The following is a 19,197-nucleotide window of genomic DNA, read 5'->3' on the forward strand; positions in this document are numbered from 1 at the left end:
CCAGTCCAAGTAGATTCTATAGGTGCCCAAACCTCGCCTGACCCGGATATGAATGTGGGGGTCCCTTCCAAACTGTATTTAGCAGATAATAAGGTCATACATCTGGTCTCATGGAATGTGGCTGGTCTGCAAAGAAAGTTGGCTCTACCTGAATGGAACTTCTTCATCGAAAAATTTGATGTATGTATGTTCCAAGAAACTTGGAGCATACTTCCATTACATAAATCAGGATATACCACTTTTTTTATACCAGCTCAGAGTAGTGGAAGGGGTAGACCAGCCGGGGGTCTACATGTATGGATCAAGACCGCCCTGAACTGGGCAGTAACTACTCATGATTCTGGGTGTTGGGACATCCAACACATTTCATTCGAGGGATTAAACAAGGGCAGTAGGATAGAGCTATTCAACATCTATGCAAGAGGGAACACAGGGGATACAAACTCAAGCACCGTATCTATCTTAGATCAGGCATTAGCCAATTGCCCCCCTTCCTCTAAAACTATTGTGGGAGGGGATTTTAACTGTACCTTTGAACCACTCGAAGGTGACGATCCTTTGGGTATTGAGGAGGCGGACTCTAGATGGTCTATTCCGACCTTGTCCTTGGCCCCAATTAAAAAATGGTCAACAAAGGTTATACAGATTAATTCCCTTATTGTGGAACACAACCTTAGAGCTCTTAACGGTAGGACTCCCTCCGACCCCGACGGTGCGATGACCTTTAACAGGCTAAGTAGCCCGTCAAGAATTGATTACATCTTACTAGATGTGACACTGTGGTGTGACTTAGTAGACATGGAGGTGACTCCTTCACAGGACAGTGATCACAACTCTTTATGTATGACGTTAAGATGGGGGAAGCGGAACAACAACAGGAGGTTAACCTACCCGAGGTCCACCAATGAGGTGATACCATTCCAGGGAAATCGTAGGTTGAAATGGGAGAAAGTTCAATCGCAGGTTTACAACTTGGTAAAGATCAGGGCGCATGTTGAAGACTTGACTACAGAATTGGCGGTGCTTGACCAGAAACCAGCGACCGCCCAGGGTACGTTCTTTGTACAGGCGTACAAAAACACTGTAGAGGAAGTAGGGAAATTCTTTTTAATTGAAAATAAAAAGGGCAGGGGAGGCAGCAGGGAAAATAACACAACTTTAGCAAGTAACCCCTGGTACTCGGCCCATTGTAAGGTTAAAAGAAATGAGATTAGAACTGCCCTGCGTAAAAAGAGTCAACCTCTGGTTAGTGTAGCCAGGAAAGAATATGCAAGGGCTCTGGAGCAAGCTAAACGAGAGTGGGAGGAACAACGCTGGCAAGACCTCAAGGCAGCTTCTAAAAGAAAGAACTCATCGCTGTTTTGGGATCTGATCAACAAAGCAAGGCTGAATATCTCTCGCCCTCTAGACAGTCACATAACCAGCCAGCAATGGCAATCTCACTTTTCTACCCTGTATGGTGGGTCAGAAGTGTCCCTTTCTCCCCCTGACTATGTTTTCAGGATCCCTCCCCTGCATCCGGTCAAGGAACCCTTTCTGTCTTCTGAGGTGGTGCTGGCTATCAGACATCTTACCCCGAAGAAAGCTGCTGGCCCAGATGGGATTCCCGGAGACCTCCTTTTGGAGGAACCGGAGCTATGGGCCAAACTTATTGCAAAAATAATGAACCTGATTTCCAACGGATACCCCGTTCCAGACTCGTGGAAGGGAGCGGAGGTAATCACGGTCTTTAAGAAGGGCGCCAGAGACGACCCTGCCAACTACAGACCAATCAGTTTGATTGATGTGTTACAGAAGGTGGTTGGCAGGGTAATTATTATGAGGGTAGGCATCTGGATGGAAGAGAGGCATGTTTTGTCCCATCTGCAAGCGGGGTTCCGCCAAAAGGTGGGCGCGATGGACCAGGTCTTTCGCTTCTTTGCGATCTATTGGAAGACGGTTACCATCAATAAAGGTAGTTTATACCTGGCTTTCATAGATCTCAGGATGGCCTTCGACCTGGTCCCTCGTGAGAGGTTGTGGGAAGTTCTGGAGAATATGGGGTTCCCAGGTCCCCTTTTGGGCTTTATTGTGCATCTCCACGAGGGGAACTATGCTAGGATCAGGTGGGGTACCCAAGGCCAATTGACTGAGAAGATACCCGTGAAGAGGGGTGTACGCCAGGGATGTGTTATGGCTCCAACGCTGTTCTCTCTTTTTGTGAATGGAGTGGTGGACCATCTGAGAGGGGAACCAGCTGATGCTCCATCCTTGGCAGGTGAAAAAATCCCCACACTCCTCTTCGCGGATGACACCATCTTGATCTCCAAGTCCCCGTCAGGCCTCCAAAAGCTTTTGAATCATTTTAGCACATTCTGTAGCGACAGAGGCCTCATCATCAACACTCTAAAAACCAAGCTCATGGCCTTGGCTCCTTCCACCAGATTCAGGAATAATTTTTTACTTAATGGGGAGCCCTTGGAGCTGGTAGACTCCTTTGATTACTTGGGTATTAGGGTCAACAATCGCATGAGCTGGAAGGACCACTTGGCCAAAATGCTGTTAAACTATAAAAGAGTTTCTGGGGCGGTTATGAGAGAACACCGGAAATCTAAGAGTAAGCCCTTATCACCGCTCCTTACTATCTATGAGGGCCAAGTTCTCCCATCCGCCTTATATGGCTCTGAACTATGGGGGTTCGAAAATACTACAGAGTTAGATAGATCTGAAAACAAGTTCTTGAGAGATGCGGTTGCCCTCCCAGTATCCACCCCGCTAATCCCTCTACGGGCAGATATGGGCAGGCGTCCTCTTAAGGCTCTAGTGCGCTTGCGCCCGTTACTTTTTTGGGTTCGCTTACGAAGGACAAGGGAGCTTCAGGAATATGCCGCCGCCCTAGACAAACTGATCCTGCTTAATTCCAACAATAGGATTAAGTGGCTGAGCAACCTGAAGCGGATGGTAGTCCTTCTGGGTTTGAGTGACTCTTGGGAAAGCCAATCACCTCCACCCAAGTTAGTGATTAAACAGCTGTACTGGGATCTAGTCCAGAAGGAGACCCTCTCTAGTAGTTTAGGGGGCCCTCTAACAGAGCGATTTTTGTCATTTAAATGGGTTAGGAGTTTCGAACCACTCCTGGACTACATCGAGCTGCCCTTGGACAGAGCTCTTTATCTGAAGGTTAGGTTTGGGATCCTCCCAGTAAATGATTTCACTTCGGGGTGGAAAAAGCAAGATGGCCGATCGAATTCATGCCCTGGCTGCGCAGCCCCTACAGAGTCTGTGGCGCTTTTTTTTTTGCTTGCCCAGCATACAGGGTAGCCAGGAGGATCTGGTTAAAGCCGCTATGCAAGGGGTTGGGCCTTAGATGCCATAGAATGGCCTTGCGGATACTCAGCACTGATACTTCCTCCATTGCTATGGTCTGTGGAGTCGCAAAATTCCTGGGTAGTGCTTGGCAGTCCCGTATGAGGCGTTGTAAAACCTCCCCTAGGTCCATCTATTAGCGAAATGTCCATTGCTAGGATTTCCACTATGTCTGATATGTTTTTAGTGTCTATTTTATAATGGGGCAATGAAAACCGTTGTATATATTTTAAACTTTATGTTTGGTAGCTTTACATACTGTACTGTATTGCTTATTTGCTTCTTTTATGATGAAATTCCATCGAATAAAGAATTGTAATGTATTAACCTTCTCATCCACCATTTCCTGCTCCATGGTGTCTTGCTGTTTTTCTTTTGCCAACAATGAAATATATTCATCTTTGCTTGTAATTACTGAAGGAGATACAATATTAACAGTAGAACATTATGAGAAACAATGCTGGATAAATATGAGAACTCCAACTGTAAAAAATACAGCCGTACAAAGAAAGGAGTTAGAAGTTGAGAGAAATGAGAGGCTCAAAACTTACCACTGTCCTTATCAGGAAAGGACAGGTGCTTAAAGGTAGCACTGAGCTGAAAACTACTGTTAAATGAGAAGATGGATGGGGAGTGCTCTAGCGGCAACATTTTACTTTGTCTGGGGCACCAAACAAACTTTATTTACATTGCATTGAGCACCAAAATACTTGCACAGCACCTATTACTGTTACATAGCCCAGTGAGTAACATTAACTACTAGTTTTCTTACCACTTGGGGCAGAAAACTATAAATCATGTCCTATTGCTGTGTTATAGAAGCAGTGCCAAGTCAGGAGAGTCTGTTCCAATACCTTTAAAAACAGGTGTTCAATGTCCAAATGATCCCACTGTCAAACATAGGAGGCACAGTTTCATATGAATATTTGGATACTAGTAATTGAACTTTAAATATGATGCTCACATTGGACATTTTTATGTCATAGGTGAAGGACGGCTCTGGAGCTGGTCCTGAGATGGGTGCTTCTGACAGCAACTGGACGGATGCCATGAAACGTTGACTGGGTCCATGGTAGCGAATCGTGTCAGAGTTCCCATACGCGGCGATGATGCGCTGGGTGTTTGCCTGCAAAGGGGAAAGGTAAAAAGACTACTGATCAACACTTCAACCTTTTATTAAATTGTTCTCTGGCGGGGGTTGGGTTGGGGTGAAACAGATAGAGTAACTTAAGCATTGCCCTTGTTTGTACTTTGTAGAGGTATATTTTCACCTATTATTGCTCCAAGTTCCCAATTACATCCTTTATATTGGTTACCTCTACTGCAGTCAGTTAACATCTAAATACTAAATACTCGAGAAGAGAAATTCTCTACCTATGCTGAATAATTATTATGCATTACGTCACAGTTGTGGGAACATCTGAATTTCTGGCCAACTGACAAGGACACACCAAAGTAGGATTATCAAGTCATATCAAAATTATTTTATTATTTTCAATTCATAAATAGATAAAAATGTTTTCAATAAGTGAAAAACGTGATAAAAATGAGGCACATTCCGCAGCATACACACTAAATCATCCACACATCCAGTTACATACCAACACATACTCATACGTCCAGGAGCTCAAGGATCCAGTAATGCATAATTAACATTTGGAAAAAACAGGTGGACCAATTCCCCTCGTAAGCATAAATAACATCAATTTTTGCTACATGTAGAGAGATGCAGAGTATTTTTTGTGAAAGACAAGATGAACAAAATAATTAATGAATAGAATGTCAAACACAGTATCATCAAATTAAGTATATGCTTCAAATCAATATTACAGAGGTAAATCTCTGAAGGAATAAGGGGAAAGAAGATGGACAGAAGGGGTCCAAAGTTATCTTTAAACACCGACGCGTGTTTCGGTGTTCGACCCAGGTCTGGGTCTCACCTTCCTCAGGGCGTAAATGTCAAAAGATCAATGACTAAGGGACGTGCTTCCAATTCAACAGGAAAGAACATACAGCATGGTGGTGGCAGAGATTCGAAGGAAATGAATGAAAAAATGGGTCCCAGAGAAGACCGCTCAAGGCTGCGCGGCAGAGTAGCAGGGGAATAAAATGGTCAAATCGATAAAAAGTGTCCGATTTAAGGGCATCTCAGGCTGGTATTTCCGACGGTCCTGCGTCTACAAGAAGACACCGATAGGCAGCTCAAATGATACGCAATCAACTCTGCTAGTTGGAACACCTCGATAGGGGAGCATCCTCGTAGTCCAAACAAACTCCCGGTTAAGAGGATGATTCCCAGTTTGAGCCAACGGAGGGGGACGTCTGCGTGTTAAACGTATTGCTTCGTCAATTTGTAGAAAAAAGGCCCCAGTGTATAAGTCTCTGTGGAATCAGCCAGAACACCGCCGTCGGTTTTATATACTTAATTTGATGATACTGTGTTGGACATTCTATTAATTATTTATTTATTTATTAATTTATTCATGTTATCTTTCACAAGTTATTTATGCTTACGAGGGGAATTGGTCCACCTGTTTTTTCCAAATGTTAATTATGCATTACTGGATCCTTGAGCTCCTGGACGTATGAGTATGTGTTGGTATGTAACTGGATGTTTGGTTGATTGAGTGTGTATGATGCGGGATGTGCCACATTTTTATCACATTTTTCACTTATTGAAAACATTTTCATCTATTTATAAATTGAAAATAATAAAATAATTTTGATATGACTTGATAATCCTACTTTGGTGTGTCCTTGTCAGTTGGCCAGAAATTCAAATGTTCGCACAACTGTGACGTAATGCATATTATTATTCAACATAGGTAGAGAATTTCTCTTGTAGAGTAGTTTGCTGACTTTCCCTGTTTTTCTCTACCATTATCCTCTTTTCAGGTGCCCCCTCTCATTTGAGTGGTTCACATCTAAACACTACACAACAGCAGCACAAGATCACCATCACGAAAAATTAAATTGCCAGGAAGCTGCTATCTCACACGATAGCGGCCATCACACCTAACCACTATGCTCGGGAACAGTGATCGAAAGAGATAAGGCTGAACATGCAAGTCACTATTTGGATTCTTCATTACATTACATGCACTTATATGGCATGGGCAACCATTTAACACTCATAAGATAACCACTTACTGTGACATCGACATCAAAGGGGTCACATGTTATGAACTTGCGGCTGAACCTCATAGTTGTAAGTCCTTCATTTTCAGACAAGAACTCAAGTTGGTAATTTTGAACAGTGTCCTGCACCGGAGGAACTTCCCCAATACCATGGTAGTCCTGAAATAAATGCACAATTTGCAAATTATCCTGCGGTAAAGAGATATTATGTTGTGGGTTTTTTATAAATAGAATGCATGCCTCTACCAGGCATGCCTTTTGCAATCAGCCTTTACCATGAAGATGCCTTTACTAGGTATGACTTCAGCACGCATGGTGAGTGTTAAAAGGTATCTGAACCTATAGATATATCTATCTATAGATAATATCTAAATATATTTTCCCCTAAACCTCCATTTTTATTAACTCCTAAAAATCCTTTATCACTGCCCACCCTTAAACCCTAAATGTACTCTTACCAACCTATATCCCTAAAATTAGCCTTACCACCCTTTACCACTATGCACCCCTAAGCCCTAAAATTACCTGTTACATCCTTTACCACTGTTCATCACTAAACTCTAAATTTACCCTTACCACCCTTTATCACTACTCTCAACTAATCCCCAAAAATACCATCCTTATCACTACCCACTCCAAAAACCACCTCGTCACCCTTTACCACTAGCAACACACTTACATCCCTAGGGTTCAGTGACTAAATATCGAGGGACAAAATATCGACTATACAAAAAATCGACACTAAAATATCGAGGGACAGAATATCGACTCCCTATCTACAAACAGGTAAGTACTAAAATATCGATTCCAAAATATAGACTGTCAAAATATTAATGTAAAATTAATTAAATATTAAAAATATTTACATAAAACATACATAATATAATATAAAATAGCTTAAAATGTAAACATAATATAAATAATTTAAAAAATGAGATTTTGTTGGATACTGAGAGCGTAAAAATTACTATTCCCACTCCAGTGAGTGCAACAGTAGGGAAAACGTTGGATAGCGTAAGGGTAAAAATTACTATTCCAACTCCAAACAGTGCAACAGTAGGGAAAGCTTTGGATAACGTAGAGGTAAAAATTACTATTCCCACTCCAGAGAGTGCAACAGTAGGGAAAGCGTTGGATAGCGGGAGGGTAACAATTACTGTTCCCACTCCAGAGAGTGCAACACTAGGGAAAGCGTTGGATAGCGCAGGGATCAAAATTACTATTCCCACTCCAGTGAGTGCAACAGTAGGGAAAGCGTTGGATAGCATAGGGGTAAAAATTACTATTCCCACTCCAGTGAGTGCAACAGTAGGGAAAATGTTGGATAGCATAGGGGTAAAAATTACTATTCCCACTCCAGTGAGTGCAACAGGAGGGAAAGAGTTGGATAGCGGGAGGGTAACAATTACTATTCCCACTCCAGTGAGTGCAACACTAGGGAAAGCATTGGATAGCGGGAGGGTAACAATTACTATTCCCACTCCAGAGAGTGCAACAGTAGGGAAAGCGTTGGATAGCGGGAGGATAACAATTACTATTCCCACTCCACAGAGTGCAACACTAGGGAAAGCGTAGGATAGCGCAGGGGTAAAAATTACTATTCCCACTCCAGTGAGTGCAACAGTAGGGAAAGAGTTGGATAGCGGGAGGGTAACAATTACTATTCCCACTCCAGTGAGTGCAACACTAGGGAAAGCGTTGGATAGCGGGAGGGTAACACTTACTATTCCCACTCCAGAGAGTGCAACACTAGGGAAGGCGTTGGATAGCGGGAGGGTAACAATTACTATTCCCACTCCAGAGAGTGCAACAGTAGGGAAAGTGTTGGATAGCGGGAGGGTAACAATTACTATTCCCACTCCAGACAGTGCAACAGTAGGGAAAGCATTGGATAGCGTAGGGGTAAAAAATACTATTCCACTCCAGTGAGTGCAACAGTAGGGAAACCATTGGATAGCGTAGAGGTAAAAGATTACTATTCCCACTCAAGTGAGTGCAACAGTAGGGAAAAAGTTGGATAGCGTAGGGGTAAAAATTGCTATTCCCACTCCAAAGAGTGCAACAGTAGGGAAAGCATAGGATAGCAGGAGGGTAAAAATTACTATTCCCACTCCAGTGAGTGCAACAGTAGAGAAAGAGTTGGATAGCGGAGGGTAAAAAATACTATTTCCACTCCTGAGAGTGTAAAAGTAGTGAAAGTAATGATTTTAATTTAAAATAAGATTACATTAATTATCAATACCGATAAAAAGTTAATTAAAAATAATTACCAATTAATAACAATTAATTACCATTAAAATATAATAATTATCAATTGATAAAAATGTATTACCAATTAATAATAATTAATTACCAATTAAAAATTAATTATCAATTAACAATACACATAAAGAAAAACATTAATATTTACTTTATTACAATTAATTTACTTCCCACCCAATTCCCCTATAAACCCACAACCCACTCCCAATAATAAAAAATACAATTAACATTATTATCAATTAATCAATTAATAAAATAATTTTGCTAATAATAAAAATTATTTAGCAATTCATACAAATTATTTAACCATTAATACAAATTAATTACCAATTATTAATTAATTATCAATTAATTATCAATACACATAAATAAAAAAATAATTATTTACTTTATTACAATTAATTTACTTCCCACCCAATTCCCCTACAAACCCACAACCCGCTTCTAATAATAACAAATACAATTAACATAATTATCAATTAATCAATTAATATAAATTAATTACCAATTAATACTAATTAATTACCAATTAATAATTAATTGTCAATTAATTAATTAACAAAACATATAAATATAATTAACATTTAATTAACCATAATTAAATTACTTCGCACCCTATTCCCCTATAAACCCACAACCCGCTACGGAATTAAATTTCGCAATAATTAAATTACATAACGTTCATTTGTTGAAATAAATTAAACATACATTGCAAAAATGATACATAATTTTAACACATATACTACCATACATAACACAAAAAAAAAATCGATATTATGGTAATCTATATTTTAAAATTCGATATTATGGTATTCTATATTTTTATAGTCTATATTTTGGAAATCAATATTTTGTACCCCAATTTCGATATTCTGACCTATCTATATTTTGTAGAGTCGATATTCTGTCCACTCTATATTTTAACTTCGATATTATGGGCAGTCGATATTTTGGAATCAATATTTTGGGTGTTTACCCATCCCTAGACCCTAAAATTACAGTTACTTCCTTCAATAGCTCACAAGGATTTTCACTGATCAGAAGTAGGTATCATTATAGAAAAGGTTGGCGACTCCTGAATTAAATAATTCATTCATTCATACATTTCCTCTCGATGGGCAGTCTGTGGATGACTCCTCATGATTCTCACAGTTAACACCCCAGTTACCCCCTCAAACTTTATCCACTGAGTCACTTTATTTTCCAATCCCACTAAAGTTATGAGATGTGGTAACAAAGTGTGGCAATGTCTTCTAGGCTCCTACAGTCAGTAACTTTTCTTGAAAAGAAAGGGAAAAAGAAAACTCCATCTTCCTCGAAAATACCTGTGAAACTCTACTTATAACTGCAGCATGTGTCTACAGAAATTGCTTTTTCCATTTCATCCAGTGGGGAAGTTGTACTAAGTTGACAAAACTGCAGCTTTAGAACGTGCAAAATCCCCAATCTTCATTAAAATTGTGGTGAAATTTCAGTTTCATACTCCATTAAAACACAACTCTCAATGATAAAGACAAGGGGGAAACAGCACAATTTATTATTATTAACACCAATGGACAAGAATAGCTGAACGGCACCTACGTCATCCTGCCAGCCGTAATCCCATAGTACAGAGTGAGGATGAGTGGTATAGCTGTGCTTCATGTCTGGGGTCACCGCGCACATACCATTGAGGTTCATCTTCTATCCACTCTATCACACTGGTCTGGTTATGGTGTACTCTCTTCTCACTCCTACCAGCATGGTCAGCAAGCACTGGTGGGTGGCATCTCAATGGAGTACAGAGAAGGACTAGAAGATGTCATTCTGTGCCGCACTTACACCTTTTCAAGCACCTAAAATTTGAGGAATGTAGTGTGACTTGTAACTTCTGTGAGGTGGAACAAACCATGTTGCATACCAAACACGGAAACTCCTTTGTTGCAAAAGGCAAATGCCATTCATTGTTAGTGATAATGCCTCTGGGAACACCATCCTCACAGTAAACCTCCATACTCAAAGCCAACATCTATGTTAATGGCCTCACACCTTTACCCCAGTCCACCCTGTTGTACGATGCCACTGATGCCAATGAGATTGGTGTTGCAAAGACCTTTATATCCCATCAGAGGGAAATAAAAGTTGCTTCAAAGCTTCCTGATAAGAGTACCTCTGCAGCATGCAATGCCTTGCCCTGGGTCTGTCAAGACACACACAAAATGGCATTACTAAATGACTTTGCTCTTTCTAAGTGTAATAGCAAAATTATTTAAACAATAAATTACAAATTCTTACATCTACCGCCGACAAACAGGAATTAGTTCCCTTGAATGAGCTAAAATCTTCATGGCAGCCATCCACACAAGGTAAAAAACACTCTCTTCTCACGGGCTGCACTCCACAGACTAAAAAGATGACAAGATGGAGACCTTCATCCACTTGGGCTAGCGCAATGTAATTACCCCCCACAGATTTTTGGTTTTACCAGACTTTTTGATGATCCTCTCAGCCCAGAATATACTGGGAATTTGCTTAAAAAATCATGGTGAATGAAGAGAGTGAGACTTCAATAAGAGTGAAGCATTTTATGACATCTGGTGGGACCAGTGATATACTAATAATAATAATAATAAGAAGAAGAAGAAGAACACCTGTAAGCATAAATTGTGAGATTGTAAATTACTCACTTAACTGAACTTGCCCTATGATTATTTTGCTAAGGGGTCAATTACGATGTCGGTCAGAAAGGCTCCGAATCGGATTCGGGTCTGCTGAATCGGAAACGGAACCTGTCTTTCCTACTAATTCGGAAAGCTTTCTGAATGACTGATTACGATGTTCAAATAGCGTTCAGACTTTCCGAGTCGGTTCCTCATGGCATTTAGAGGAACCAAGACGTTTGCAGGTGATTCGTGCAGGTCAACTGTCTGTGTTTAGGGGCCGATTACGATGTAGTTTGGAATGTGTTCTGACTGAATCGGTCCCGGAATGCTTTCCGATTGAATCGGATTCGGGGAGTCCGACTGATCGATTATGATTGTTCGGAATACAATACATAGGCTCCCATTGAAGAAAGGAGTGACTGGTGAAAATCGGGCACCCCATGGTGCCTGCCACACTGTGCATGGTTATAAATCTGGGTCACATGGGTACCCCCATGAGCCCTATTTGGAAGGCTCTGGGTGAAGGGGGGCCTGCTCAGGGCCCCCAACATCAGAGTCCGGCAGCCGATCCGTGTCAGAACAACCGCTTCGGAAAGGCTGTCCGAATCTGACATCATAATCGGTCGGTCCGAAACGTGGACAGTTGACCTGTACGAGTAATCTCCAAATTACTCGGTTCTTCCGAATGCCATTCGGAACTGACTTAGAAAGTCCAAACACTTTCCGAACATCATAATCAGTCGTTCGGAAAGCTTTCTGTCTCGGTCAGAAAGATGAGTTCTGAATCAGATTCTGCAGACCTGAATCCGATTCGGAGTCTTTCCAGCCGACATCCTAATCGACCCTGTAAGTGTTTTTAACACCTGGTCATGTTTATTAAAGATCCAGAGATAAAAACCATAATGCAGTAGAAACATGTGTGGTTAGTTTAGTCTGATTTGGCAAGTAGTTGACATGTAACAACAGCATTCAAATTATAAGGTTAAATGCTATGGTTTCCACAAGTTTATTATTACATAAAATGCACAACAATTAAGTATTTGGTGGAATTGGCATCCTTAAACATGTAGTCTAGCTTTACTAGGATGTTAGCCACGTCTGTGCATGTGTCTTGGGTCCTCTATTATGACTAAGAAGTCCATTAAGTCTTCCATTAGACCATGATATAAACAGGGGCCCTTTTCTCTTCTTGCCTAATGATATTAGGTACTTAAAAGGCAGTCAAGTAAATCAGTAAGTGGTTGTTTTGTGTCAGATTCAAAAAGCTTGTTGTCTAATTCCTACATGAAAGAGTACATATGACCAATTTATACATCATATTCTTAAGAGAAGCATGAAATTATACAGGAGAGGTAATTTTTCCTCACCTCAGTTATTTACCAAGTATCTGTATTCCCCCCCGCAGATGACATAAAATGACAAGTTGGATTAATGATCCAAGAAGAAGAGAAGGTGAAGCTGCCACTGATTCATGAAAATATCAAACATTGTAATGGCCCAAAAAATAATGTGTGTGATACCTGTGACTGTCATGGGGGCATACATTTGGATTGGCTGAAGGCTCCATGTCTTAGGATATTGACTGGGATTCAATGTCACCGACCCCTGCCCCCATAGACAGGAATTTGCTGTTTTGAACAACACTTTTGGTGTAGAATCCATGGGCTGGGTTATGACAGAACCACACATGCCATCACCACTCATGCCTTATGAAAGCTTTCATTATAACACATTAGGCTTTATCACACATGTCTTTACAACAAAGGTGCCGATCACGATCCTGTAAAAACCGGGTACGAACCGTCGGACAGAGCAAATTCTCAGTCCGACGCGTACCCGGTCGTCAAAATCTACCAACATGGAATTACGATTCGCACGGAAACACCATTTCCGTACGAATCGTACAAAAGCTCGACTGACGAAAAAAAATTTACAAATTCGATCCGGGAACGCGCCGACCTGACGTCGGGACGCTCGCAGCCTGCCATTCACGAACCAGGAATTACGATTCGCACCGACGTCATCCCGCACGGTGAATATTATCCGGCAGCCAAAAACTGCCGGGAAATCAGGACGACGCGAACAAGGAGTACCAGTACGCGACGGACAGACAGGACGACGCGAACAAGGAGTACCAGTACGCGACGAACAGACAGGACGACGCGAACAAGGAGTAGCAGTACGCGACGGACACACAGGACGACGCGAACAAGGAGTAACCGTACGCGACGGACAGACATGGACCCGAACCTACGTGTCATCTCGGCCCTCATAGCAGTCGACCTCCTCTACAGGTTACGACGCAGACGCCGCAGAAGGTCAGAACAACAAAGGGAGGGGGGAAAGGGGGGGGGGGTGGCAGGACCAGGGCAGGCCACAAACCCCCCACCAAAGTCACACAGCACACATGCCCTGGACATACCTGACTCCCAGGCCCTGGTCACTACGAGGGGGTGGGGGCGTGTCCAGCCAAGCCAGCGACCGCCACAACGGAAGTCCTTCATGACGCGAACCGGCAACACAACCAGACAGGTACGTCCCGTACCCACGCCTTAAGAGCGTGGGTACGAGTCGTACCACGCCCACACCTACGTCACCCCAACAATGGCGGGACAACTCGTACCCACGTGGCAAAGGCCTGGGTACGGGCCGCACAAGCATCACATAGCGTGGGGACGGACATGTACGGACCGTACCCCCACCCCATATGCATGGAGCGTACCCCCACCCCAACAGTGTAAGTACGACCCGTACCCTCACCTCGTATTCATGGAGCGTACCCCCCATGCCAACAGTGTAAGTACTACAACAAACAAATGATGGACGGAATGCTGACAATGCATACATTCTCCCCCAGTCAAGAGATCTGGGTTAAATCCATCGTTCTTTTGCCCACTACACCACCCCAGTTTAGACATGGCCATATGCAAATCAGTCTTGACCCTGTGCCTCATGGGAACAGTCCAGCCCGAACTGCCAAGCCATGTCTTCCCTGGACCGGAATCAAGCATCCTAGGACCGGTTTCTGGCTATCAGCCGTCATCAGCCAGGATAGCTTGACTCCAGTGGCGTAGTGAGCACGGGTCCCACGTCTGGGAATACCCATCCCACTTAGGGCGAAAAGCGTTACAACAAACAAATGATGGACGGAATGCTGACAATGCATACATTCTCCCCCAGTCAAGAGATCTGGGTTAAATCCATCGTTCTTTTGCCCACTACACCACCCCAGTTTAGACATGGCCATATGCAAATCAGTCTTGACCCTGTGCCTCATGGGAACAGTCCAGCCCGAACTGCCAAGCCATGTCTTCCCTGGACAGGAATCAAGCATCCTAGGACCAGTTTCTGGCTATCAGCCGTCATCAGCCAGGATGGGGAACAACCTTTACAACGCAACTTTTACAACGCACTACCTTTACAACGCATTTTTTACAACGCATAATCCATTACAACGCATGACATTACAACGCATGACACTACAACGCATTTTTAAAAACTACCTTTACAACGCATTCCATTACAACGCATACTACCATTACAACGCATACCATTACAACGCATAATATTACACAACACTATCCAACACTTACACTACTGATGCACCCCCTGGAGTTAGAATAGTAATTTTTACCCCTATACTATCCAACACTTACCCTACTGTTGCACCCCCTGGAGTTAGAATAGTAATTTTTACCCCTATACTATCCAACACTTACCCTACTGTTGCACCCCCTGGAGTTAGAATAGTAATTTTTACCCCTGTACTATCCAACACTTACCCTACTGTTGCACCCCCTGGAGTTAGAATAGTAATTTTTACCCCTATACTATCCAACACTTACCCTACTGTTGCACCCCCTGGAGTTAGAATAGTAATTTTTACCCCTATACTATCCAACACTTACCCTACTGTTGCACCCCCTGGAGTTAGAATAATAATTTTTACCCCTATACTATCCAACACTTACCCTACTGTTGCACCCCCTGGAGTTAGAATAGTAATTTTTAACCCTATACTATCCAACACTTACCCCACTGTTGCACCCCCTGGAGTTAGAATAGTAATTTTTACCCCTATACTATCTAATACTTACCTTAAATGTAATTTAATATTATGCGTTGTGATGGTATGCGTTGTAAAGGTAGTATGCGTTGTAATGGAAATGCGTTGTAAAGGTATTTTTTAAAAATGCGTTGTAGTGTCATGCGTTGTAATGTCATGCGTTGTAATGGATTATGCGTTGTAAAAAATGCGTTGTAAGTGCATGCGTTGTAAAAGTGTGCGTTGTAACGTCATACATCCGCCAGGATAGCTTGACTCCAGTGGCGTAGTGAGCACGCGTCCCACGTCTGGGAATACCCATCCCACTTAGGGCAAAAAGCGTTACAACAAACAAATGATGGACGGAATGCTGACAATGCATACATTCTCCCCCAGTCAAGAGATCTGGGTTAAATCCATCGTTCTTTTGCCCACTACACCACCCCAGTTTAGACATGGCCATATGCAAATCAGTCTTGACCCTGTGCCTCATGGGAACAGTCCAGCCCGAACTGCCAAGCCATGTCTTCCCTGGACCGGAATCAAGCATCCTAGGACCGGTTTCTGGCTATCAGCCGTCATCAGCCAGGATAACTTGACTCCAGTGGCGTAGTGAGCACAGGTCCCACGTCTGGGAATACCCATCCCACTTAGGGCGAAAAGCGTTACAACAAACAAATGATGGACGGAATGCTGACAATGCATACATTCTCCCCCAGTCAAGAGATCTGGGTTAAATCCATCATTCTTTTGCCCACTACACCACCCCAGTTCAGACATGGCCATATGCAAATCAGTCTTGACCCTGTGCCTCATGGGAACAGTCCAGCCCGAACTGCCAAGCCATGTCTTCCCTGGACCGGAATCAAGCATCCTAGGACCGGTTTCTGGCTATCAGCCGTCATCAGCCAGGATAGCTTGACTCCAGTGGCGTAGTGAGCACGGGTCCCACGTCTGGGAATACCCATCCCACTTAGGGCGAAAAGCGTTACAACAAACAAATGATGGACGGAATGCTGACAATGCATACATTCTCCCCCAGTCAAGAGATCTGGGTTAAATCCATCGTTCTTTTGCCCACTACACCACCCCAGTTTAGACATGGCCATATGCAAATCAGTCTTGACCCTGTGCCTCATGGGAACAGTCCAGCCCGAACTGCCAAGCCATGTCTTCCCTGGACCGGAATCAAGCATCCTAGGAACGGTTTCTGGCTATCAGCCGTCATCAGCCAGGATAGCTTGACTCCAGTGGCGTAGTGAGCACGGGTCCCACGTCTGGGAATACCCATCCCACTTAGGGCGAAAAGCGTTACAACAAACAAATGATGGACGGAATGCTGACAATGCATACATTCTCCCCCAGTCAAGAGATCTGGGTTAAATCCATCGTTCTTTTGCCCACTACACCACCCCAGTTTAGACATGGCCATATGCAAATCAGTCTTGACCCTGTGCCTCATGGGAACAGTCCAGCCCGAACTGCCAAGCCATGTCTTCCCTGGACCGGAATCAAGCATCCTAGGACCGGTTTCTGGCTATCACCGTCATCCAGCCGGTCCAGGGAAGGCATGGCTTGGCAGTTCGGGCTGGACTGTTCCCATGAGGCACAGGGTCAGTCTGAACTGGGGTGGCAGAGTGGGCTAAAGAACGGTGATGGATCAAACCCAGATCTGTTGACTGGGTGTGAGTGTTTGATTGGTTCTGATGCTCCGTCCATCACCACCCCCTTTTGTACCGCTTTGTTCGCCATAAGTTGGCAGGGTATGCTCAGACGTGAGTCCCTTGCTCACTTTGCCACTGGATTCAAGCAAGCCTGGCTGAAGACGGCTGAAATGCCAGAAACCGGTCCTAGGAAGCTTGTTTCCGGTCCAGGGAAGGCATGGCTTGGCAGTTCGGGCTGGACTGTTCCCATGAGGCACAGGGTCAGACTGATTTGCATATGGCCATGTCTGAACTGGGGTGGCAGAGTGGGCTAAAGAACGGTGATGGATCAAACCCAGATCTGTTGACTGGGTGTGAGTGTTTGATTGGTTATGATGCTCCGTCCATCACCACCCTCTTTTGTACCGCTTTGTTCGCCATAAGTTGGCAGGGTATGCTCAGACGTGAGTCCCTTGCTCACTTTGCCACTGGATTCAAGCAAGCCTGGCTGAAGACGGCTGAAATGCCAGAAACCGGTCCTAGGAAGCTTGTTTCCGGTCCAGGGAAGGCATGGCTTGACAGTTCGGGCTGGACTGTTCCCATGAGGCACAGGGTCAGACTGATTTGCATATGGCCATGTCTGAACAGGCGTGGCAGAGTGGGCTAAAGAACGGTGATGGATCAAACCCAGATCAGTTGACTGGGTGTGAGTGTTTGATTGGTTCTGATGCTCCGTCCATCACCACCCCCTTTTGTACCGCTTTGTTCGCCATAAGTTGGCAGGGTATGCTCAGACGTGAGTCCCTTGCTCACTTTGCCACTGGATTCAAGCAAGCCTGGCTGAAGACGGCTGAAATGCCAGAAACCAGTCCTAGGAAGCTTGTTTCCGGTCCAGGGAAGGCATGGCTTGGCAGTTCAGGCTGGACTGTTCCCATGAGGCACAGGGTCAGACTGATTTGCATATGGCCATGTCTGAACTGGGGTGGCAGAGTGGGCTAAAGAACGGTGATGGATCAAACCCAGATCTGTTGACTGGGTGTGAGTGTTTGATTGGTTCTGATGCTCCGTCCATCACCACCCCCTTTTGTACCGCTTTGTTCGCCATAAGTTGGCAGGGTATGCTCAGACGTGAGTCCCTTGCTCACTTTGCCACTGGATTCAAGCAAGCCTGGCTGAAGACGGCTGAAATGCCAGAAACCGGTCCTAGGAAGCTTGTTTCCGGTCCAGGGAAGGCATGGCTTGGCAGTTCGGGCTGGACTGTTCCCATGAGGCACAGGGTAAGACTGATTTGCATATGGCCATGTCTGAACTGGGGTGGCAGAGTGGGCTAAAGAACGGTGATGGATCAAACCCAGATCTGTTGACTGGGTGTGAGTGTTTGATTGGTTCTGATGCTCCGTCCATCACCACCCCCTTTTGTACCGCTTTGTTCGCCATAAGTTGGCAGGGTATGCTCAGACGTGAGTCCCTTGCTCACTTTGCCACTGGATTCAAGCAAGCCTGGCTGAAGACGGCTGAAATGCCAGAAACCGGTCCTAGGAAGCTTGTTTCCGGTCCAGGGAAGGCATGGCTTGGCAGTTCGGGCTGGACTGTTCCCATGAGGCACAGGGTCAGACTGATTTGCATATGGCCATGTCTGAACTGGGGTGGCAGAGTGGGCTAAAGAACGGTGATGGATCAAACCCAGATCTGTTGACTGGGTGTGAGTGTTTGATTGGTTCTGATGCTCCGTCCATCACCACCCCCTTTTGTACCGCTTTGTTCGCCATAAGTTGGCAGGGTATGCTCAGACGTGAGTCCCTTGCTCACTTTGCCACTGGATTCAAGCAAGCCTGGCTGAAGACGGCTGAAATGCCACAAACCGGTCCTAGGAAGCTTGTTTCCGGTCCAGGGAAGGCATGGCTTGGCAGTTCGGGCTGGACTGTTCCCATGAGGCACAGGGTCAGACTGATTTGCATATGGCCATGTCTGAACTGGGGTGGCAGAGTGGGCTAAAGAACGGTGATGGATCAAACCCAGATCTGTTGACTGGGTGTGAGTGTTTGATTGGTTCTGATGCTCCGTCCATCACCACCCCCTTTTGTACCGCTTTGTTCGCCATAAGTTGGCAGGGTATGCTCAG

The 19,197-nt window shown here is 44.1% G+C and overlaps 1 protein-coding gene across 1 annotated transcript in view; it reads right to left on the reverse strand.

Annotated features, from left to right (window-relative positions):
- Positions 1–19,197, reverse strand: part of LOC146813095 (putative DBH-like monooxygenase protein 2) — a 786,120-nt gene that overhangs the window by 699,839 nt on the left and 67,084 nt on the right. The window contains exons 2-3 of the mRNA XM_085620073.1: positions 6,496–6,642; positions 4,310–4,471 (exon numbers count right to left, since the gene is read on the reverse strand). Coding sequence (XP_085476199.1) covers positions 4,310–4,471; positions 6,496–6,642 — 309 coding nt within the window. The remainder of the gene's footprint in view (positions 1–4,309; positions 4,472–6,495; positions 6,643–19,197) is intronic.

Source organism: Triturus cristatus, chromosome 7 (assembly GCF_964204655.1).
Source record: "Triturus cristatus chromosome 7, aTriCri1.1, whole genome shotgun sequence".
Classification (NCBI taxonomy): domain Eukaryota; kingdom Metazoa; phylum Chordata; class Amphibia; order Caudata; family Salamandridae; genus Triturus; species Triturus cristatus.